We start from the raw sequence: 25,557 nt of genomic DNA, 5'->3' as shown, positions 1-25,557 counted from the left end.
TTGCAAAATCGTCATAGATCACCAAAGATAATCATATTTGTACCCTGATATGTTTGCTTTCAATGTGTTTAATTTCAGATGATTTCTTTTATCTTTGCTGATACTTGTTTGAGATGTGAGAATGTTCTTCATCAAGGGTGTTAGCCGATGCTGAAACGACACACACCTAGATGGCAGACATAAATAATGGCGCTAAGCCTGATTAGCTCCATTATTTAGCGCCTGATCAGACCAGGCGTTAAAGTGCTGTTAGGCCCATTTCCATAGGGAAACACCATGGAATGGGCACATAAATGCCCACTCCAACCCCCAGCATCACCACCACCCACACCACAGGGACACTGCTGGAGGGAGGATCCCATCACAGGTAAGTGTTTGTGTGTGGTGTGCCACTGGGGGCCCCTTACATGGGACCCCCTGGCTGACACTGAGTATGTTGGGCTTGTCCTGGGGACATTGGTCCCCTGTGGTGGGCATTTGGGTTGTGGTAATGACTCTTGTCTATACTTAAACAGGAGTAATTTTTTGGCTGCTTGTGCATGAAAAAATTATGCTAGGCTGACTAGCAGCAGATATTTTGCCACTAATTAGCGTACCATCATTTTTGACCCACTATTGCAGTTTCCCCTATCGGCATCCATCACTGGCTGGCGTCTTTTTTTGAGACGCTAACCATTCTTTAGAGCCGTTGTGTGTCTTTTTTTTAAACATGCACACGGATGGCATTAGTGAAGAGCATTAGCTTGCGATATTAAAAATGACGCACAACTGCACCTAAGTTATTTTCAGACCTGTTGAAAGTTCTCTTACATGTTGGATACTATAGTAGTAAAATGAAGTTGCAATCTTGGAAGGTTGTAAGCTTGATGGGAAGAATAGTCGGTTATGCAGCTGTTGCTAAAGCTATACCAATAAATATATTCATATTTATTTGAATAATTATGTGCAAACATATACATTGTGTTGAATTATAAAGTCTCTTTTTTGATTTTGATACGCACATTGCGAATTAGGTGACCCTGTCTTGTTGTATGTGATGGATGTTAGGCTCTAACAAGCTAGTGACTAATTTAGTTATCAAATGTTTATTTCTGATGGTGCAAATTTGTCCCTAGATCCTTAGATGTTGTCATGCCAGTACATTACAGATAGCGCTGATGCTCAAGGCTGTAGACAACCTGTGCCAGATTGCAGTTGGTTAGGTTGTTCTGATTCCGTCTTCTTCCATTTTTCAAAATAACTTCTTTACTGCTTTACTGGCGGCTATACTGACATAGCAGTCATTAGAGGTAACACATGGATCATGTTCCCAAGGTGGAGGAAGGTTCTATGTCTGTTGTGAATTGTGGCTCAAAGACAGTCTTGAATGAGCAAGTCAATCCTGAAGACAGCTAGCCCCAAATTATGGTCTGGCCATGGTACTGCCACCAGCACATGGTAGGATATGGCTTAACAACCAGAGCTGCCAACTTTGGCACTGGGGAACCGAATTCAAGTACAGGTGTCAGCTCAAATGAATTGATTCTGGACAAATGACTTAATCTCCCAGTGCCTCAAAACTTAATCTATAATGTAATCTGGTGCTCATGTAAAACACTCCCCTTGGGCTGAGTTTGTGCTGTGTGAACCTGAAAAAAATATCTATCAGGGTTTTGTTTGTGTGTGATTTTTGAATCTGTGTGGCCAATAGGTTAGGTATAGTTACCTCAGTGATGGCATTCTCTTTCATTTTGGTTGTTGATTCATATAAGGCACCATGCGGTGCTTTTATGCACCCTAGAGATAGCTTTGAGGAGCTATGTTGTTTCTGTTAAACCTCAACTAAGATCGTCTACTTAGGTGGCAAACACTGATGTCTCGCTAAATTTCTCTATTAAAAAAAATGCCTAATGGGCGATGGGCAAACTATCCCTTAATAAACTGGGAAGGACTGACCTGAAATGCATAAAGAGTTCTTGTATGTAGGTATATTGTTGTGGTCAGTTCATCTCTTCACTAATGTTGTATGTAAGGCTAGGAATGATTCCTTTGTTTGCTAATGCACTACGTGAATTTTAAATGAGAATCATACATGCTTATAGGTTCAGCCGTGAAAGAAACTATTGAAGTTCTTATTGGGTACTGTTTCAGATTTCCAAATACAGGTAGCATCATCAATATAATGACTGCATACACTAAGGTGGTTCTTTAAAGGATTTGAGGCTTTACAAATAATGTTTTCTTCTAACAAACTGACCTATACTCAGGCCAGTCTATGTGCAAAGGTGGCTCCTGTAAAAGTCCCTGATACTAGTAGAAAGAGGTCAAACTCAAAATTTAAATAGTTACAAGTGAGTTCCAGTTCTGTACATTGTAGCACAAATGTCTGTGGTGTACTGTAGAACCATTCTATTGCTCCTAAATATGTTTCCACTGCAGTTTGTGGAATGCTAATATGTAATACTTTGATGCCCATTCTTACCATGAGTTAATTAATACAGTAAAAATGCAGATGTTCTAATGTGTTGTATTTGTCTGTGGTGTCTTTACTAATGATAGTTATTTAAAACACTTTGTTAAGAAAAACAAATCAACACATTTTTACAATGTTTCTAGCACCAACACAATATCTATTGGTCATTCCGGAGAGGGATTGGCCTTCATCTGGATCTTGCACTAGGCACAAAGCTAGAACCTCTGGTTGTCAAGTAACTGGAAATTTCTATTACTATGAGAGCCTTCATAGTTTGAAACTCCTCAAAGGATATTTTATGAGCTGCATGTAGTTCTTTCTATTGCTTAGGAGGTGGTAGGCATCTCATTGGTATTCCTCGATGTCTGTGTTAAAATTACTGCCACCCTTCTTTGCTGGTTTAAACATGATTTCTTTGTGCTTTTGAAGGCTTGTAAGAGCCTGTAGCTATCGGAAAAAGGGACTGGAAGCATTTCCTACCACTTGGTACAAAAGAGTGAGGGGGATTGATACTTCTAACCCGATCAGCCTGAGTTTCTCTTTGAGATGGTAAGCATAGCATTATTGCAGAATGTTGGCATTGTCTGGACTGAGGCTTAGCGGAGAATACACCATGAAGCATTCTTCCAAGAAGAACTACAGTTTCCAGCAGACAATGAACTCTTGCTTATTTGGGAGAGATGGAAGACATCTTGGATATCTGGGTATAACTTCCTTCGTGTTCCACAGCGTCTTTGCTAGCAATCATAATACCATGTTGTAGCCACCAGGACCTTAGTTATACAGATCTCAGATTTCTCGCCAAGACCCATTGTTTTCCCATGGATTTATATTGAAGGACATCGAGGATGCAGAGAAATGTTAAGGGAGTCATGTTAATGATTGAAACAAGCTTTGAACAGTTTTCTGAAAATTAGTGTGAATTCTTCTAAGACTATGGGTTGTCCCATTTGATAAGGGTTATCCTGTGATTTGAAATTAAGGATTCTTAGATTGCAACATGTTGCTTATGTTATGTATGAATGACAAGTAGGTATAATGTCCGAAGGATGAACATACTAATTGTCAAGACTAGGGAACAGAAGAGTATTCACATAGTTGGTTACTTTGCAGTCCTACAAGAGTGAGGTCGAAACTATATAACCCCTCTTTCACAAACAGTGCATTATGGGGAAGCTTGATGTAGGTATTCAACTTATGGGAAGAAATGTTAATGAATATATATTTCAGGTACTCATTGTTTGTGTATTTAGATTTCAGAAATTACAAGCTCTATATCAAAAGTGTAAAGTTAGGCAATGACACATTAATATTGAGTTGACCGCTAAGCTTATGCCCTCTTATGGGAAGTTAGTAAAAAATACTATTTTGGCTATTAAGTATCTGTTACATGCTGCAGGCATCCGTGATCAAAAGAAGTGATGAGTCAGGGTGGTAGAGTGTGATGCCTTTGGTTTCTCCATGGTCCTACCATTGACCTTCATAGTCCTCTGTATGTGGTCGCTGGTAGAGGTGATGAGATATCAAGGGCTGCAGTGCTGCTATTAGATTGAGAAAAAATTAGTGTATCCTAAGAGCTATTCCTCCTTTTGATGTTTAGCTGCATTTCCAAAGTTTTAGCTAACATGTTTTTTTTCCATGACCATTTGAATAAATGGTTGTAACTCAGGGTCAAGCGAAGTAGAGGGCAGAGTGAACGTTTATGGTCTTGTTAGGTCAGCAGTGAAAAGCGAGGGAGGATCTCTAAGTATCATCTGGAAAAACGTATGGATCTTGATATTTTCCTTTGTAGCCTGCAACTCTAATTTAAAGAGAAAAGGGTCATATCTTGGGGTTAGCTCAAAACTTTACTCTTCATTTTGGGTTCGGTGGATTGAATATACCGTCACAAACTTGGCTGGTTTCCTGTCCGCCATATTACTAGAGCATTAGAACCTACTGTACTTTTAATATGACAGATGTTTCATAGCAAGAGTCTGTCTTGTAAGGACATACCCATTTATTGGTGAATCTGCCTAAATTTCGTTTTGAGGACTTGGAGGCATATTTACAAAAGTTCATGCAACTCAGGGCAGCAAGCAAAGTTGCTGTGTGGAGTTGGTGGGAGAGAGAAGAAACGTGCCATATATACCATTATATGGTGATTTTCAGCTCTCTCTCTGTGCTGGCACACTTCTGGCTGCCTGGTTCCAATTCAGCGGTACAAGTGTGCCTGCATCACGGGCAGGATTGTTTTTGTGTAGGAAGATATACTTTCCTGCACAAAACAATCTAGAGTCATATTCCTCTTTGTATGTGTGATTCAGAATGCATCCCATGTAGAAAGAGGAAGTAGCGAGTAGAAATAACTATATTTATACTTGTTATGCGTCATTGTGGTAGGCGTACTGATTTCATACAATTTCAGATTTGAAAACCTCAGTAAATCTGGAATTGCATAAAATCCATGGTTGAATGCACATTAGCGCCTATGCTCCAACAATGGAACGACTGCCAATAAGAAATGTAATACAGTTCAGTGCAAGCTGCTGCTTTGTGTTACATTTCATTACATAGCTAGGCATGGCTTGGCAAACCATGCCTCTAATTCTTCGTAATTCCCAAATAACCCTATGCACAGACCTAGTAAACCTTAACCTCAATTTTTTTACTTTCCTGGAAGGTTTTGTATTCTGAAATCTCACCATGTATTCATTCTAGGTCTTGCTCACAATGTATTATGTTTGGTCCGTTCGAGATTAGAGTGTGATGGATTTACTACATTAGGCTGTACGTATTCCAGAGCGATGGGTGGAGGTTTTTCGTGCAGCGCACACAAATCCCACTAACCAATGGTGGGCCTCCATAGTAAAGGGAGCACACCAGTGATAGCCCCTGAAGGACACAGGTGGTAACCTAACAGTGTCGCAGTTAATAGCTTCTTTGAGATGTTGTCTCGATTTTTTGAAGTCAGGGTCTACGCTCTGAAGTAGGTTGCAGCCTAATTTGATCAACATCAGTAACAGATATCGCCCCTGGAGTTAGAGCCGACTTGCAAGGCAGAAAACGTTTTATCCTAGCAGACAACCACAGTGAAACAAAACCTATATATACTCAGGCCATTTTCGGGACTTTCTTCGAATATGGACTGTGGAAATAGGGTGTTTATTTCTTCTTGCATAATGTGGAGCCCAGTTCCCAGAAGAGACTGAGGCAGTCTTAATCAAATTGACTGTCTGGTTAAAGGCAGGCCATGCGCCGCGAGGTCACAGTGACATTTGCATCTAATTGTAAAAATAAATATACATCTTCTTTAAGGTATGGTACCGGGATATCTCATTTTAAATATTGTGCTGTATAAATATTGTAGCCAGAATACCGACTACATAATATCGGAAACTACAGATTTACTCTACTTAATTGACCTACTGACATACATATGCTCCAGGTAGTTAAGAATAGTTAGTGTGTACTTACCTATATATACTTACCTTCACGATGTTTTGGTAGTTGACATTCTGGCTTTGGCATTTTGTAATGCATACTTGTTCTGCTCAAAATTCTGAAATGCAGCGGTGTATCGTATGTGGGGCAAGCGAGACCTCCCATGCACTTTCAGATGTCCATACTTTGAGCTTAGCTGGATACCTGCCTTTATTGACCGGACATGAATTCCTGCAAGGTTAATTTGTTTTGATTCATGTGGCACACTTGTTATTGAGGACTGGCCTTTGGGCACCTGTTTGTTTGCGATTAAGAAAACAGAAAGAAAACATGATTGCTTAAAAGCTTTGTGGTTCATATGCTGATCCGTGATGGTCAGAGTGCCCTTAAAGGAGGGCGGTCAGTCGGCAAGCACGGGCCTACTTAATTGACTTATTACCTACTTGTCTTTCACATACAATAATAGTAGAATCTCAGCTTAATTTACGTTGCTTTGTCCTTAACAGAGTCATTCAGATGATTGATGCAAATAAAGAACAGCTTCGGAACTTGTTCCGAAATTACAACGTACTGGATGTGCAACCTGCCACCACAGTGCCGGCTCAAGCAGATCTCTCTGCTCTCCAGGTAAGGATTCCTTCATAATACAAATGAGTCTTCAGTGGTCCTACGTGCTTCCGTTAATGCAACACAAATCAGCCTGTGCGCTTTAGGAGAAATCTGTTGTGACACCACACAGGTCATGAACCATTAGGGAAAAGAAAGCTCTGATTTCATACTGGCTTGTCTTCTTGCCAGGGGCGGCTCCTCCATAAGGGCAGAGCAGCTGCAAACCCTTTCCCCCAAAACGATAGTAAACTGTGTTTATTATCGTTTGGCGGAAAAAGGGGCAGGGCTAAGGGGGTCACTAGCAATGAGGGGAAATGTCAACACTTCCCCTCACTGCGCATGTATGTTTGGCGGCCATCTCGGGACATGAAACCAACATGGTACATTGCTAGGCTGGATAGATTGGCTACACAGGCTCCCAGGCAATCCTGATGCCGCTCTGAGCAGCGTCAGGATTGGCCGCAGGGCAGGCTGGGAGAGCCTGTGTCTGCAGTGAGATGGAAGAGCGGAGCGGAGCATCTAGGAGCAACATTAAGTGTTGTTTTAAAAATATTTTTCCGAATGTAATGTGTCGCCCCACCCCAGTGCATGCTGCCCCACCCCTTCTGCGACCCGCGACTGCTTCTTACAGTCACGTGTAGTCTCTGTCACTGTATGCTACTAGAGAAGCACATATAACTTACCACTTCAAACAAAACAGTGAATACTATTTTTCAAAGGGCGCTTAGTGATCATCAAAGATGTCATGAGTGATGTAATATGTGGGGATACTAGCAGTGCATGGCGAGAGCATGGTGAGTGCTGTCTTGAAAGTTTCAGGGTGATCGTGAAGCAGGGGCCGAGAAAAAGAGGGGCCCTTAAACACATTTTCCCCATGGATTTTCCCATAGGAATTTTGAACACGACTCCAGTCTGAACTGCCCAGACAGCCCCTCTGCAGCCCTGGGGACAACCCCCTCCCCTGAGCAATTTTTTTTTTGTTAAAAGGAGGAGGGCTATGCCTCCCGACTCCTGGGCTGTTCTCAGCCCCGGGGACCACCATGTCCCCAGAGCGGCCTGTGCAAATTGAAGGAGGGTGGCCAAACGGACACCCTCCTAGAGCCATACATGTCCCTGAGGACCGTCACCCCTTAGGGCCGGCTCCTGCTGTGTCCCAGGGTGCCCAATAATATTTTTAAAAATGTTATAGCAGTAGGGAATTAGTAGTCATTATTACCTTAGGGCTTGAGTTATAGTTATTTGAAAAACGATAGCTGGTGAATTCCTATGGTTTTGTACAAGTAAATTCAGAACATAACTATAACGTCCCACTAACCTGTGTTTTTTTTTTCAGTGAATTTCTATGTTTTTTTTATGTAAAGTGCCTTTGGCCATGCACGGGGTATTTGGCTGCCTCTATAAGCACCAGGCATGGCCAAAGACCATATGCAGCAGGTGTTGGCCACAGTGGCTCAAGAGCAGGCGTTAAAAGGGGCCTTCCATTCTTTAGAATGGTGCCCTATGTACTCTGCATGCCAATATTGTGGCGCTACTCATGCAAAATACATCAATAGGGTAATAAATAGAGACGCTATTGCCCCCTACCATGCGGGGTGTAGGAAAGTACCATCTTGCCTGGCATGTTACCCCCATTTTCACTGTATGTATGTTTGTTTTTGCCCATGTGTCACTGGGATTCTGCTAGGCAGGACCCCAGTGCTCATAATGTATGCCCTGTATGTTTTCCCTGTGTGGTGCCTAACTGTATCACTGAGGCTCTGCTAACCAGAACCTCAGTGTTTATGCTCTCTCTGCTTTTCTAAAATTGTCACTGCAGACTAGTGACTAATTTTACTAATTCTCATTGGCACACTGGAACACCCATATAATTCCCTTGTATATGGTACCTAGGTACCCAAGGTATTTGGGGTTCCAGGAGATCCCTATGGGCTGAGGCATTTATTTTGCCACCCATAGGGAGCTCTGACAATTCTTGCACAGGACTGCCACTGCAGCCTGAGTGAAATAACGTCCACATTATTTCACAGCCATTTTTCACTGCACATAAGTAACTTATAATTCACCTGTATGTCTAACCCTCACTTGGTGAAGGTTAGGTGCCAAGTTACTTAGTGTGTGGGCACCCTGGCACTAGCCAAGGTGCCCCCACATTGTTCAGGGCAAATTCCCCGGACTTTGTGAGTGCGGGACACCATTACACGCGTGCACTACACATAGGTCACTACCCATGTGTAGCGTCACAATGGTAACTCCGAACATGGTCATGTAACATGTCTAGGATCATGGAATTGTCACCCCAATACCATTCTGGTATTAGGGGGACAATTCCATGCATCCCCGGGTCTCTAGCACCGAAACCAGGTACTGCCAAACTGCCTTTCCAGGGTTTCCACTGCAGCTGCTGCCAACCCCTCAGACAGGTTTCTGCCCTCCTGGGGTCTGGGCAGCCCAGTCCCAGGAAGGCAGAACAAAGGATTTCTTCTGAGAGAGGGTGTTACACCCTCTCCCTTTGGAAATAGGTGTTAAGGGCTGGGGAGTAGTAGCCTCCCCCAGCCTCTGGAAATGCTTTGATGGGCACAGATGGTGCCCATCTCTGCATAAGCCAGTCTACACCGGTTCAGGGATCCCACAGCCCTGCTCTGGCGTGAAACTGGACAAAGGAAAGGGGAGTGACCACTCCCCTGACCAGTACCTCCCAGGGGAGGTGCCCAGAGCTCCTCCAGTGTGTCCCAGACCTCTGCCATCTTGGATTCAGAGGTGTTGGGGCACAATGGACTGCTCTGAGTGGCCAGTGCCAGCAGGTGACATCAGAGACCCCTCCTGATAGGTGCTTACCTCTTTCAGTAGCCAAGCCTCCTTTCTCAGTAGCCAAACCTCCTTTTCTGGCTATTTAGGGTCTCTCCTCTGGGCTATTCCTCAGATAACGAATGCAAGAGCTCACCAGAGTACCTCTGCACTTCCCCCTTTGACTTCTGCCAAGGATCGACCGCTAACTGCTCCAGGACGCCTGCAAAACCGCAACAAAATAGCAAGATGGCTACCAGCAACATTGTAGCACCTCATCCTGCCGGCTTTCTCAACTGTTTCCTGGTGGTGCATGCTCTAAGGGCTGTCTGCCCTCACCCTGCACTGGAAGCCAAGAAGAAATCTTGCTGTGGGTCTCTTCCCCCTGCTAACGCAGGCACCTAACTTCTGCATCACCGGTCCTCTGGGTCCCCTCTCATCCTGACGAGTGTGGTCCCTGGAACACAGGAGCTGGGTCCAAGTGTCTCCCACTACTAGTCCAGTGGCCCTTCTGTCCAAATTTGGTGGAGGTAAGTCCTTGCCTCCCCACGCCAGACATCAAACCTGTGTACTGGGTGATCTGCAGCTGCTCCAGCTTCTGTGCACTCTTCCAGGACTTCCTTTCTGCACAGCCTAGCCTGGGTCCCCAGCACTCCGTCTTGCATTGCCCAACTCACTGAGTTGAAATCCGATGTCGTGGGACCATCCTTTGTGACTCTGAGTCGACTGCTGTCCTCAGATCTTCTAAGTGCCTGCTCTGGTACTTCTGCGGTTGCTGCCTGCTTCTGTGGGGGCTCTCTGAGTTGCTGAGCACCCCCTCTGTCTCTTCCTCCAAGGGGCAACATCCTGGTCCTTCCTGGTCCCCAAAGGCACCCAAAATCCTCAACCGCGACTCTTGCAGCTAGCAAGGCTTGTTTGTGGTATTTCTGCATGGACACACTTCTGAAACCTCCAGCATGCTGTGGAGCATCTTCCATCCAAAGGAGAAGTTCCTAGCCCTTTTCGTTGTTGCAGAATCTTTGGCTTCTTTCACCCAGAGGCAGCTCTTTTGCACCTTCATCCGGGGTATTGTGGTCTGGGCTCCATTCGTGATTCGCATTCCACTTTTGGAGTATATGGTTTGTGTTTCCCCTAGACCTATGTCTACCTATTGCATCCTATTGTGATTCTACATTGTTTGCACTACTTTTCTTACTGTTACTTACCTGTTTTGGGTTTGTGTACATATAATTTGTGTATATTACTTACCTCCTAAGTGAGGGTATCCTCTGAGATACTTTTGGCATATTGTCACTAAAATAAAGTACCTTTGTTTTTAGTAACTCTGAGTATTGTATTTTCTTGTGATATTGTGCTATATGATATAATTGGTATAGTAGGAGCTTTGCATGTCTCCTAGTTCAGCCTAAGCTGCTTTGCCATAGCTACCTTCTATCAGCCTTAACTGCTAGAAACACCTCTATTCTACTAATAAGGGATAACTGGACCTGGCATAAGGTGTAAGTACCACAAGGTACCCACTATAAGCCAGGCCAGCCTCCTACAGGGGGTGCTACGGGGCGCAGGGAAAGTGACGCTGCACTCGGTGCAGCACCACTTTCCATAAGTCTGCCCCTTAGTTGCTCAAAAACTACTAACAGATTCACAACAATCATAAAAACCACTCTTTCCGGACCATGTTCTAGCTTTCTGTTAAACTTGGTGTAAATCCTTTAGGGCAATTGGGCTGTGGCAGTATCTAAAGTGTCTAGCTGTCTTTAAAGTTTTTCTTATGTGTCTAAAGTTCCACCTGGAAGAGAAGACTGACCCCAGCTCCACAGTACTCCTTGAGAGCCTCAGCACCCTCAGGCTTACCCAGCATGTCATCCACGCTGGTGGACACAATCTCAACCCCTCTTCAATACACACCCTCTACCCTGTCTTTGCCACCTACAAAGGAGTCAAGTTTACCGTAACTATACTCCTCAACTTGGATCAACCACATCATCGATATTTACCCCCACCTCAAGACACTCACCAACACCAGCCAAGAGCAGCACAGAAGTAGACTGGGTTTACACCTGATGCATGACTAGACCCACCCCCACCAGAAACATATCTGCTGACACAGACCAACTCAACAAATGCTTATTGGACTGAGCCAGCTCCCTGTCACCTCTCAAACATAGCCACCAGAAAAGAGCCAGAAAGCAGGTCAATCGGTCCTCACAAGAGCTCCAAGCAACCAAACAACACTGTAAGCAATTTAAGAGGAAATGGAGAACCAGCCAAAAAGTGACCAACAGTGATACCTTCGGAACTGCCCAAAGGCACTACTGCCAGACCACGGAAATCAAAAGAAGGCCCCAGTTGAATACACAGGGAAAAGCACCAACAGCAACAACATGAAAGGCTTCACCTCACCCTCCACCTTCTCAAACAACATCACCCCATCGCAGGACCTGTGTGACAGACTACTTTGGCAACAAAATACAAATCATCCAAAACCCTCAACTGGACCCTCATAGCCTCACAGTCACCCAACCAGCCAGCCAGCCCACTACACCAGAACCATCCTATCCACCTGGAAGACCATCACCACTGAAGAAACAACATACATCATGAGAATCTTCCACTCCAGATCACTTGCGGACACATACCCTCACCACATCGACAACATGATCACCCACATCCTGAACACCTCCATCTCATTCTTCTCAGATTGCTGGAAATGGGCCATGGTAAACTCACTGTTTAAGAAACCGTCAGCCAACCGGACTCTACTAGCAAACTACTGACTGATCTCCCTGCTAACTTTTCCGTCTAAGATCATGGAGAAGGCCATAAACAGACAACTCCCAAACCACCTCGACGACACCAACTTTAGGACACCTCAGAATTCAGATTGCGACCAAACCACATCACAGAAACCACACTGATTGCAGCCACAGATAACATCAGGATGCTCCTTGACCAAGAAGAAACAGCTGCCCTCATCCTGCTCAATCTCTCCTGCTTTCAATATGGTCTCCAACTCCACCATGATCAAAAGGCTCCACAAGTTCACTTGTGGACCCATACCCTCACCACATCGACAACATGATCACCCACGTCCTGAACACCTCCATCTAATTTTTCTCAGATTCCTGGAAACACGCCATAGTAAACTTAATGTTTAAGAAACCGTAGGCCAATCTGACTCAACTAGCAAACTACTGACTGATCTCCCAGCTACCTTTTCCAGCTAAGATCATGGAGAAGGCCATAAAGAGACAACTCCAAAACCAACTCGACCGACACCAACTTTAGGACACCTCAGAATTTAGATTGCGACAAAACCACAGCCCAGAAACCACACTCATTGCAGCCACAGATGACATCAGGATGTTCCTTGACGAAGGAGAAACAGCTGCCCTCATCCTGCTCAACCTCTCACCTGCTTTCAACATGGTCTTCCCCTCCACCATGATCAAAAGGGTCCACAAGACTGGTATCCAAGACTCCTCCCTCAACTGGACCTGTTCCTTCTTTATGGAAAGAACACAGAAAGTCTGCATAACACCCTGCACATCGGAAGTCAGGAATTTTATCTGTGAAGTATCCCAAGGCTCATTTCCTAGCCCAACTCTTTTCAACATCTACATGACACCACTGGCTGACCTCATCAGATCCCATGACATCAACATTCTCTCCTACTTACACCCAAAGGAAAGGAGAGGGATACAGAGGTAGAAACCAAGGGCCTAATTTACGATGAAATGGTGCCAAAATTGGAAGCACCGCACTGTGTCACTTCAGAAACGCAGGGATGCACCGTATTTATGACAATATGGCGCAGCCCTGTGTTTCCCCTAACACTGGTGCTAAAATTAGCTGCCTGCGTTGCAGGGAATGATAGTTTATGTGCAGGAAGGTATTCCTTCCTGCACATAAACAATCAATAATGGTGATTTGCTAGTTCTATGTGTGCTGCACTCTGCACGGATGTGCCGTATTTACGCAATACCACATACCTCTGTGTTAGCTGCCTAGCACCAATGAAGGTACCCTTGCACCATAGTTCAAGGGAGTCTGTGTTGCAGGGAATGATTGTTTATGTGCAGGAAGGTGTCCCTTCCTGCACCTAAACAATCAATATTGGTGATTTTCTAGTTATATGTGTGCTGCAGAATCATCATTATTTAATGATTGTTTATGTGCAGGGAGGGACACCTCCATTAATGGTGTTTTTCTCGTTCCATATGTGCTCCCACCCAATGCTGCACCACGGAGGCCAATCCCCTAACCTCGCCTAACCTCCCAACCCCAAGCCTTTGGCCATGCACAGTGGGAGTTGGCCACAGTGCCTGTCTCTCTGGGTATGACAATAGGTGTGAGAGGATGTCTTGGGTGTGAGAGTGGCTGTGAGAGTGTGTCTGAGTGTGAGAGTAAGTGTGAGAGGGTCTATGTGGGTGTGAGAGTGTCTGATTGCCCTCAAATAGATTCACCTCCACGAAGGATCTCAGATCATTTTTCAATATGAAAACTCTGAGTAAGCACACTTGCTTTTCCTTCACCAAGCCCAAGAGATAGGATAATTTGTCCTTTCCAGAAGTGGAGCTTCAACTGAGACACCTGCTACGTTTATATATATTTATAAGTGCTTCCTGTTGAGGTTTAATTTCTGTGAAATGAGCATCATGGCCAGAATGGAAGCTCACCTGCTTGTTTATCCAACACTCCACAGTTTTACACAAAATGTCTACGCAGCTGGAGCACTTTCTACTGGTTAGGTAGTAAGTTCTACTTCGTTGGGTTAATGTCCATTGTGAGGAAGGGGGAGCTGCTTTCCCTGGGGCCCACTATAATTCCTTGGGGTGGCCACGCATCCCCCCTCCCTCTCAATGGATATTAACCCAACAAGGTTGCACTTACTAGCCAATCGCCCAGGGCCCAGCCTCACCTCTAACTTTTTTGGGGGGAGGGGGCTGCGAGGCCCCCCTTCCCCAGGCTGATTTGGGCCCGAGGACCCATGCCCTGGGGCTTGGCCTTTTATTCTTTTTTGGAAACAGAGAGCCCACGTGGCCCTCTTCCCCTGACCAGTTTCAGCCCCCCAGAACCCAGCCACGTTATCTGGGTGCCCTCCATAGTCACCACCATTGGGGATCACAGGGGGAGCCTCAAGCCCCCACAGTCCCACCTCGCTCCTCTCCTTTTGCATGTGCCGGCATTGCTGTCATAGACAGGGAGCTGCTAAACATGCAGCTCTCTCTCTGTGAGAGAAATTATTTCCTCTGTTTCCCTTCCTGCATTTCTGCGAACAGGGAAACAGAGGAAACCCCCACTCATAGCAAGTGAGAACTGTTTGACAACTCTTACTTGCTGCGAGTGTTGTGTTTGCTGTGATTTGGCTGGAGCTGTCAAAGTTCCCTCCAAGTCACAGCAAACAGTTGTGTCCCGGGGTTGGGCACCTGGGCCATTATTGGCTCCACGAGGGGGGCTGCGCAGCCACCCTCCAATGATTAATTTAGCCCCAGGGAGGTGATGGTCCCTGGGACTGCAGGGAGGCTGTGCGGCCCCCTTAATTTTGTGGAATTGCCCTGGGGTGGTGGCATTCCCTGGGGCTGTGGGGGGGCCACATGGGACCCACTCCCCGCTTTAATTCATATTTAGCTCTGGGGAGGTGGCGGCCCCCAGGGATTTGGGGGAGGCCATACGGGACTCCACCATTTTAGATTAACACTTTGCCCATGGGAGGTGGTGGTCCCTGGGTGTTCGCTGACACCCCCACACATTACAATATTATAGCCCTGTGGAGATGATGGTCCCTGAGGCTAAACTAAGCCCTAGGAAGGGGGCTTAGTACACACCCTGCCTTTTCAATGCCCCTGGGACCTGGCCCACCCGTGGGCTGTACACAAAACAAGTGCAAGACGACACGCTTGTTTCTTTTTTTATTTTAGCAGGCTCAGCTGATGCTTTCTTGCTCTGGGGGGTCCCTCTGGGACCTCAGCACCAGAGCTAAGGGGTCAGAGTGGCCATACCCTGCCCTTTTTCTTAATTTTAGCTTTTTTTCTGGGACTCGGCTAAAGCTGTGTGGTGCTGTTTGTGCTTATTTCTTGGCACAGAACAAGCACTTGGCGCTACAGATCTGCACAACATGCCAATTTCCGCCTGCTCGCGGAACTCTGCCCACCACTAGTCACAGTATTAACAACAATAATATTATCCTACAAAATATTTTATCCAGAATACCGACCACCTCAATATTGTGAACTTCAGCATATATATAAGTATAGATTTTCTGTTATTAGCTATATATCTGTTTACCTCACACATATATATTGTCAAGGTGCATACAGTTGGAATTAAGAATTATAAATCTAAATTTAGCTGTGTATAATTATCTTCATGATATTGTGGTAGCTAATCATCTGGTATTGGACTTTTGTGGGGCCATATTTATTATTTACAACTTTATATTATAGTTGTATTCCCCTTCCATCAAATAGCGCTGGATTGACGTACTGACAACCAACCAACACTATCTCCATGAGGACCGATCATTATAACAATTGAATAACATTCGAAACTTACAAAAAATTTAACTATTGCAAACCAGTGTTTCTCCGTTTACATGTGATTTCTCCTCATCCACCATTTGTACACCCTGTTATGTATCTGCATCACTTTCACTATGTGAGTGTTGGTCTTACTCTGGCTAAACTTAGCAATTCAACAAACCTAGTCAATATTGTAAGAGGACAGAAATGCACCCCTCATTTTGAGGGGTACATCAAGTGATGACCTATGCTGCGCGATAAACCCTGAAACCATTTTAAGAGAACATAAACCTTCTTTTTGCTCTGTCTGTCTGTCTGTCTCATTAAACTCCTCTTTTCAAGGCTCTGGAAGTCTCACTCTAATGAGGAACAGTAGTCTGGAATGTACCTGGCAAGGTGCATGATTTAATGCAGTTGACCTAGGGGCACATTTATCAATATTTTACACAGTGAAGCAAGTCACCTTGCTGCTCTGCGTGAAAGGGAAAAGGCAGGAATGCACAGTATTTAACATAATATGGTGCATTCCTGTCCTTTTGTTGCGTGTGTGCCCTTTTGGCTGCGTTTTCGTGCAGGAAGGGGCCCCTTCCTACACAAAAACACTCCTATGAGGCATTTTTCTCTTTTTATGTGTGCTACAGAATTCAGCACACGTTGAAAGAGGAAAACATGATGAGAAATAAAGATATTTCTCTTTGTTACACATCACCTAGGGAGGCATAGCATTTTTCTGCATTCGCAAGCCTACCAGAAATGGTAAATCTGGGAATGTGCCAAAATCCATGGGTGGATGCGTGGGAACACCCACGCTCCACCCATGGAAAGCCTCCCTGGGGCAGAGTAACACAACGCAGTGATTTTTGCTGAGCTGCGTTACTCTAGATTTATCAAGCCACACAGGATCATGCAAGGTGGCCTTGCGTGGCTTGATAAATCTAACTTAGAAGTTGTGTCACCATTGTGCCCCGTTGCATTGCGCAAGTGAAATGCAAACTACTTGATAAATATGCCCCCTTAGTATGTAGTTCACAGCTCTTCCAAAAATGGGACCGATATGTTGTCATGGCACAAGAGACATGTTCACCTCTGTATTTGTGTTTTCATCAGCCATAGTATGATTTTGTTCCACACTTTTAAGGAGCATTTGTTTAAACAAGGTTACCGTGCTTATCAGTTTGTAAATATAAGGCTGACGAGATGCACAGCATAGTCATTGAAGTGACTGAACAATTTGAAGTTGCACAACAATTTCCGAAAATTTGCCTACATTTCTTGGGATGTAGAATAGCAATAGGAGTTAAGTTAATTGCACCTAGCACTGTTGGTACACCAGCTGACGGGTTAAAAGTTAGGTATAATGCTTTTCACAAAAGTCATATCACTAGGGAAGCAGTTGTGGTGGGGCCCCAAAATGAAGCATGACAATGCTTTAAGGATATTGTTTTGGATGTGTCACAATCTAGGTGAAAATTATGCTTTTGAAGAAGCAGTCTGCTGCAAAAGCAGTCTTTGCAATTAATTTATTAATTTACCCATTATAGGAACGGTGTTATAATATTATTAATTGCCTCCAGGTATTCATGCATGCCCGTCGCGATGGCCAGGACAGTGTTTGTGTTAGTTTGTATAGTCATAATACCTGTTCCTCCACAATGTCCATGAGGTTCTTTTTTGTGCTTGATGGGTTGCTTGGCTGTCCTTTTGTTGTCTGGAACGCTGCTTTTTCATTTCCCCTTCTGGGAAGAACTTGGGGGCAGATTTAACAGCCAATTGCGACACTTTGTAAAGCATTACTTTATATTATGTCTCCGCTAGGCATAATGTATGCAAGGGGGGGCGTTACCCCATTAGAGGGGCTGAAAAGATGGTGCAAGGAAATTTAAGAGATTTCCTCGCGCCATTTTTTCAGCACTTGAACAGTGCCGTTGTTAAAAAGGGGCTTCCATTATTTATGATGGGCCCCTATGTACTCTGCAAGAGTAGCACCAGAATTTTGGCACTACACCTGTAGAGTACACCAATAGCATAAAAAAATGACGCTATTGCCCACTACCCTGTGCCATGGTGCATCGTGTTTTAAATACGGCGCACACATGTGGCGGTAGGGGAGCGCTAAGGGGTGCAGGGAAAGTGACGCAGCACTGTGTGCAGCACCACTTTTCTTACATGTGCCGGTCAGTGATTACGTCACCAGTCACTTCGCCTCCCAGAACACCAGACATACTTAAAAATTGAGGCTGGTGACGTGTCTGTCTTTTGTTCTTTGTGGTTCTTAATGCTGTGGTCTGAGTTGACGAGTCTTCCCTTATACAAAACGTATAACTTGATGCAATTTCATGGTCATGTGGTGTGGGATTTGTGTGCTTTGGGCGAACTGATAGCATTCATTTGCTTTCAGTACTTATGCAAGCAGTGAGTTCTGTCCCTGCACTTCTGTACTGTGTAGAGATTGTTGCGCTTCAGGAATGGTTTTCAAATGACCTACCACCTATGCATAGGCATGTAACATTACTCAGGTGAACAAGACATGTGAGGCAGCATACAGAAAGAGTTGTCAGCCACAGCTCTGCAGAGTCCATGTGTAGTGCTGCGTGACTGTGAAGAGATATCAAACTGAAGCCTGCTGAGTCTCCAATACATGCCACTCTTATAAATTTCAACACAATTCACTAATTTGATATGCAGTTGCATTCGTTACAATGGAACGGTTTAGGCATGTCAGTTCATCTTGTGTTACCGTGCATTACTTCATGCCGGAAGAACTCAACACTCTCATGAGTCCTCCATCACCCTTAATAAGTGTGTACCGCATACAATGCAAAGCTGATACTTGTGCTAACCAACTTTTAATGTCGAGCCTGTGTCTTGTAATGCTTTCTGTACAGTGTTTCCCTGTAAACAGTCCCTGCAAGCCTGCAGTGCAAGCAATAAGGACGTTTTTGTAGCACCGCTTTAATACACTTTGCACGACATATTGTGCCATATGTACTGTGAACGCTATCACATCTTGCACCATGCAGTTAACGCCAGTTTATTCAAATTCCTTAGCCTTACAAAATATTACATCGGTGCTTTGTTCTTCATAGCTTAGGCCCCTCTTCCAGGCTCCCGTTCCACATCAGACCATGAGAAATTTAAGTACTGTTGAAATACACCTGGCACTTCATTTAGGGGACAGAATCTATCCTCAATACACAGATATGTTTAGTCGATGGTGTTCTTGCAGGTGACTGTATTTCATAAACTTTCTTTTTTTTTTCCTAGATGGCAATTATTATTCTAGCTATTCTCCTCTTTCTGGCTGCAATGCTGTTCATCCTCATGAACTGGTACTACAGGACAGTGTGAGTAATGTCACCCTAATGCTACACTACAAGTGAGCACTATTGGATACTGTTAAAAGGCGTACATAAAATCGCAGCATAGAATTCAGAAAATGTATATTTTCTTTCGGTGGGTCTTAGAATTTTGAAAACAAGCTGCACTATTGTGAAAGTACAGAAACCATAAATATGTGAGACACGTTTCCTGAAATGTATGCTGTGTCACAAGCTGAGGTCAAGCAGTGCAAATCTGAATACTCATTTCAGATTCCTATCAAAGGAAAAAGCTTGATGCCCTCCAAAACACATGCTGGGGACCCACTAACAGACTCAGGCACATTTAGCAGACACTTCATGTCCACCAAACAATTGATGCAAACTTGCTAAGACTCACAACAAAAAACAAACTACTGTTGGAAGGGTAAAGAAAGAGGATGCTAGCGCAAGACCTACGTTACTTGCACGTTCCACCAAATAATAGCTTTATCTGTTAAGCAATGGGGAGAAAATACGTTTTAGCTATTGGAAGAACAGTGTTCTGTCTTTGTCTGGTAGTATCTTTGCAACAAAAAAATGCCACATTATTCTGAGTTTTACCAGTTAACGTAATACACCTGGTGAAACAAAATATTTTCCATGGTGCTAGACGTAGTTGGGAAAAGCGCAGAGAAATGTGCCAGAACCGTGGAATTGCATGCATGTCGGGGCCCCACAATTCCGGTCCCTAGACATCAACCCCATTCCACCACAGGAAACTTGTCGTGGCCGGAAACTGAGATGGAGGTACCAACCGGAAGCAGTAACTCCTTCTTTGATAGCTCTCGCTCTATTTACCAGCCATCTCATATTCGAGGCCCATAGAATGATAACATTTTACAATTGCATTAGTATTCACCAATATTTGACTTGTGTTGCATGTCGCATTGTTTTGTATTTGTGTTTGTTTTGCAGGCACAAACGAAAATTAAAAGCAATTGTTGCAGGCTCCACAGGTAGGATGTGCTTACAGTTGTATTCTTTTTAGCATCTGGTTGGCGGTTTGCTTGACCTGTAAAGATAACAGTATGATAAAGGGGAAACCAAGAAATGGCAGGCTGTATGCTTTCTGATCCGAATACATTTGTAAACTGCGAATAACACTATTTTATATGTTAACTTAACAAGGTGACTCTCTCCCCACCTCTGTTTATTTAAACAATGTACTTGTTTAGCTTTCGAGCATGAAATCGAATTTAAAAAAGCATAACAATGAGTTACCTTAAGGGAGGAAGAAAATGGGAAATATTCAAGTGGGTGGAAGGGAGAACTGCAGAAGAAGAAAATCGAGAGCACAAGGGCAAATGGCAGAAAGGTAGGGAAACTGTAAGTGGAAGGAGCAGGTTTCACCCTATTTCCTTCTCCGTACACCCGATCGCCTCTTAAAGTACATTTTTTGTATCATGTGTTTGTATTATTGTTCTTTAAAGGTTGGGACAGAGTAGCATGACGTGGTATAAAATTTCAGGTGTACTTGCCTTCTCCCTCCGCTTACAGTATTAAAGAGACGGATTTACAACATAAAATTACACTCACAAAAGCATCCCATCATTTTATGCTCAGAAAGAAAGAATATATCACCTTGTGAAATAATGGATGCAAATTAATATCTCAACAACATAGGCACACCGTAAACATAAAAGATCAATGTTGCTGCATCTTTTAGTGCTGACAGGAGTTGGATATGGAGTACATAGTGCGTGATGGGGATTCAAGGTTAGACTTATTGTGACGTGGTTAGGCAATTATCTTTATTATTTGTAGGTGCTTTTCCAAGGTCTCCCAAAGAGGTCTCTTAGGTCCGTCTAGATATAATGGTTGTCAGGCCAGCTTTACAGGCTTTTGCTGAGAGGCTATCTGGACCACAGAGGTACACATGGATTGCTTGCAAGATCAATGGAGAGGAAATGTAAGTGCCCCTGTAATCTTTCTCTGGTGAGATGAATTAGGTTTATATAGCTAATTTAGATAAGTAATAGTATCTACAGGGCAAACAAAAAATAGAAAGCATGTTTTTAAAGGTTAAAATTATAGGATGGTTATAGAAATGTCCTTAATCTTAGTGCCTAAGGGTTCATCGTCGTAGAAAATTCAATTTTGGGATTCTAGGTAGGTGGTGATAATCCTTCCGTTTTTTAAAAGTAAAAGATTAGCAGTGCAACATAGAATGCAACCTAAAAACATGCTCTGTTGCATATAGTCTTATTTAGATAAAATAAGGTTGAGGTCCAGCATGTTTGATGATTGTGAGAAAGTAGCCTCTTTCTAGCCTTGTTACCCCCACTTTTGGCCTGTTTGTGAGTGTATGTCAGGGTGTTTTCACTGTCTCACTGGGATCCTGCTAGCCAGGGCCCAGTGCTCATAGTGAAAACCCTATGTTTTCAGTATGTTTGTTATGTGTCACTGGGACCCTGCTAGTCAGGACCCCAGTGCTCATAAGTTTGCGGCCTATATGTATGTGTTCCCTGTGTGGTGCCTAACTGTCTCACTGAGGCTCTGCTAACCAGAACCTCAGTGGTTATGCTCTCTCATTTCTTTTAAATTGTCACTAACAGGCTAGTGACCAATTTTACCAATTTACATTGGCTTACTGGAACACCCTTATAATTCCCTAGTATATGGTACTAAGGTACCCAGGGTATTGGGGTTCCAGGAGATCCATATGGGCTGCAGCATTTCTTTTGCCACCCATAGGGAGCTCTGACAATTCTTACACAGGCCTGCCACTGCAGCCTGAGTGAAATAACGTCCACGTTATTTCACAGCCATTTTACACTGCACTTAAGTAACTTATAAGTCAACTATATGTCTAACCTTTACCTGGTAAAGGTTAGGTGCAAAGTTACTTAGTGTGAGGGCACCCTGGTACTAGCCAAGGTGCCCCCACATTGTTCAGGGCCAATTCCCTAGACTTTGTGAGTGCGGGGACACCATTACAGGCGTGCACTACATATAGGTCACTACCTATATGTAGCTTCACAATGGTAACTCCGAATATGGCCATGTAACATGTCTATGATCATGGAATTGCCCCCTCTATGCCATCCTGGCATAGTTGACACAATCCCATGATCCCAGTGGTCTGTAGCACAGACCCTGGTACTGCCAAACTGCCTTTCCTGGGGTTTCACTGCAGCTGCTGCTGCTGCCAACCCCTCAGACAGGTTTCTGCCCCCTGGGGTCAAGCCAGGCTTGTCCCAGGATGGCAGAACAAAGGACTTCCTCTGAGAGAGGGTGTTACACCCTCTCCCTTTGGAAAATGGTGTGAAGGCAGGGGAGGAGTAGCCTCCCCCAGCCTCTGGAAATGCTTTCATGGGCACATTTGGTGCCCATTTCTGCATAAGCCAGTCTACACCGGTTCAGGGACCCCTTAGCCCTGCTCTGGCGCGAAACTGGACAAAGGAAAGGGGAGTGACCACTCCCCTGACCTGCACCTCCCCTGGGAGGTGTCCAGAGCTCCTCCAGTGTGCTCCAGACCTCTGCCATCTTGGAAACAGAGGTGCTGCTGGCACACTGGACTGCTCTGAGTGGCCAGTGCCACCAGGTGACGTCAGAGACTCCTTCTGATAGGCTCCTTCAGGTGTTGCTAGCCTATCCTCTCTCCTAGGTAGCCAAACCCTCTTTTCTGGCTATTTAGGGTCTCTGTCTCTGGGGAAACTTTAGCTAACGAATGCAAGAGCTCATCTGAGTTCCTCTGCATCTCTCTCTTCACCTTCTGCCAAGGAATCGACTGCTGACCGCGCTGGAAGCCTGCAACACTGCAACAAAGTAGCAAAGACGACTACTGCAACTCTGTAACGCTGATCCTGCCGCCTTCTCGACTGTTTTCCTGGTGGTGCATGCTGTGGGGGTAGTCTGCCTCCTCTCTGCACTAGAAGCTCCGAAGAAATCTCCTGTGGGTCGACGGAATCTTCCCCCTGCAACCGCAGGCACCAAAAAGCTGCATTACCGGTCCCTTGGGTCTCCTCTCAGCACGACGAGCGAGGTCCCTCGAATCCAGCAACTCTGTCCAAGTGACTCCCACAGTCCAGTGACTCTTCAGTCCAAGTTTGGTGGAGATAAGTCCTTGCCCACCTCGCTAGACTGCATTGCTGGGAACCGCGACTTTTGCAGCTACTCCGGCCTCTGTGCACTTCCGGCGGAAATCCTTCGTGCACAGCCAAGCCTGGGTCCACGGCACTCTAACCTGCATTGCACGACTTTCTAAGTTGGTCTCCGGCGACGTGGGACTCCTTTGTGTAACTTCGGGTGAGCACCATTTCACGCATCCTCGTAGTGCCTGTGTGTAAGGAAATGCCTCCTTGGCATGGTTGCCCCCTGACTTTTTGCCTTTGCTGATGCTATGTTTACAATTGAAAGTGTGCTGAGGCCTGCTAACCAGGCCCCAGCACCAGTGTTCTTTCCCTAACCTGTACTTTTGTATCCACAATTGGCAGACCCTGGCATCCAGATAAGTCCCTTGTAACTGGTACTTCTAGTACCAAGGGCCCTGATGCCAAGGAAGGTCTCTAAGGGATGCAGCATGTCTTATGCCACCCTGGAGACCTCTCACTCAGTACAGACACACTGCTTGCCAGCTTGTGTGTGCTAGTGAGGACAAAACGAGTAAGTCGACATGGCACTCCCCTCAGGGTGCCATGCCAGCCTCTCACTGCCTATGCAGTATAGGTAAGACACCCCTCTAGCAGGCCTTACAGCCCTAAGGCAGGGTGCACTATACCATAGGTGAGGGTACCAGTGCATGAGCATGGTACCCCTACAGTGTCTAAACAAAACCTTAGACATTGTAAGTGCAGGGTAGCCATAAGAGTATATGGTCTGGGAGTCTGTCAAACACGAACTCCACAGCACCATAATGGCTACACTGAAAACTGGGAAGTTTGGTATCAAACTTCTCAGCACAATAAATGCACACTGATGCCAGTGTACATTTTATTGTAAAATACACCACAGAGGGCACCTTAGAGGTGCCCCCTGAAACTTAACCGACTATCTGTGTAGGCTGACTAGTTTTAGCAGCCTGCCACAAACCGAGACATGTTGCTGGCCCCATGGGGAGAGTGCCTTTGTCACTCTGAGGCCAGTAACAAAGCCTGCACTGGGTGGAGATGCTAACACCTCTCCCAGGCAGGAATTGTCACACCTGGCGGTGAGCCTCAAAGGCTCACCTCCTTTGTGCCAACCCAGCAGGACACTCCAGCTAGTGGAGTTGCCCGCCCCCTCCGGCCAGGCCCCACTTTTGGCGGCAAGGCCGGAGAAAATAATGAGAATAACAAGGAGGAGTCACTGGCCAGTCAGGACAGCCCCTAAGGTGTCCTGAGCTGAGGTGACTCTAACTTTTAGAAATCCTCCATCTTGCAGATGGAGGATTCCCCCAATAGGGTTAGGATTGTGACCCCCTCCCCTTGGGAGGAGGCACAAAGAGGGTGTACCCACCCTCAGGGCTAGTAGCCATTGGCTACTAACCCCCCAGACCTAAACACGCCCTTAAATTTAGTATTTAAGGGCTACCCTGAACCCTAGAAAATTAGATTCCTGCAACTACAAGAAGAAGGACTGCCTAGCTGAAAAACCCCTGCAGAGGAAGACCAGAAGACGACAACTGCCTTGGCTCCAGAAACTCACCGGCCTGTCTCCTGCCTTCCAAAGATCCTGCTCCAGCGACGCCTTCCGAAGGGACCAGCGACCTCGACATCCTCTGAGGACTGCCCCTGCTTCGAAAAGACAAGAAACTCCCGAGGACAGCGGACCTGCTCCAAGAAAAGCTGCAACTTTGTTTCCAGCAGCTTTAAAGAACCCTGCAAGCTCCCCGCAAGAAGCGTGAGACTTGCAACACTGCACCCGGCGACCCCGACTCGGCTGGTGGAGATCCGACGCCTCAGGAGGGACCCCAGGACTACTCTGATACTGTGAGTACCAAAACCTGTCCCCCCTGAGCCCCCACAGCGCCGCCTGCAGAGGGAATCCCGAGGCTTCCCCTGACCGCGACTCCTTGAATCCAAAGTCCCGACACCTGGGAGAGACCCTGCACCCGCAGCCCCCAGGACCTGAAGGACCGGACTTTCACTGGAGGAGTGACCCCCAGGAGTCCCTCTCCCTTGACCAAGTGGAGGTTTCCCCGAGGAACCCCCCCCTTGCCTGCCTGCAGCGCTGAAGAGATCCCTAGATCTCCCATTGACTTCCATTACAAACCCGACGCTTGTTTCTACACTGCACCCGGCCGCCCCCGCGCCGCTGAGGGTGAAATTTCTGTGTGGACTTGTGTCCCCCCCGGTGCCCTACAAAACCCCCCTGGTCTGCCCTCCGAAGACGCGGGTACTTACCTGCAAGCAGACCGGAACCGGGGCACCCCCTTCTCTCCATTCTAGCCTATGTGTTTTGGGCACCACTTTGAACTCTGCACCTGACC

At 45.5% G+C, this 25,557-nt stretch overlaps 1 protein-coding gene across 1 annotated transcript in view; it reads left to right on the top strand.

Annotated features, from left to right (window-relative positions):
• The window catches only part of LOC138300789 (cadherin-23-like), an 834,147-nt gene that overhangs the window by 725,924 nt on the left and 82,666 nt on the right, over nucleotides 1–25,557 (top strand). Inside the window, exons 30-32 of the mRNA XM_069240562.1 lie at nucleotides 6,382–6,502; nucleotides 19,054–19,133; nucleotides 20,064–20,104. Coding sequence (XP_069096663.1) covers nucleotides 6,382–6,502; nucleotides 19,054–19,133; nucleotides 20,064–20,104 — 242 coding nt within the window. The remainder of the gene's footprint in view (nucleotides 1–6,381; nucleotides 6,503–19,053; nucleotides 19,134–20,063; nucleotides 20,105–25,557) is intronic.

Source organism: Pleurodeles waltl, chromosome 6, assembly GCF_031143425.1.
Source record: "Pleurodeles waltl isolate 20211129_DDA chromosome 6, aPleWal1.hap1.20221129, whole genome shotgun sequence".
Taxonomy (NCBI): domain Eukaryota; kingdom Metazoa; phylum Chordata; class Amphibia; order Caudata; family Salamandridae; genus Pleurodeles; species Pleurodeles waltl.
Note: the sequence above shows the minus strand (reverse complement) of the source record. Positions and strands in the feature narration are given on the sequence as shown.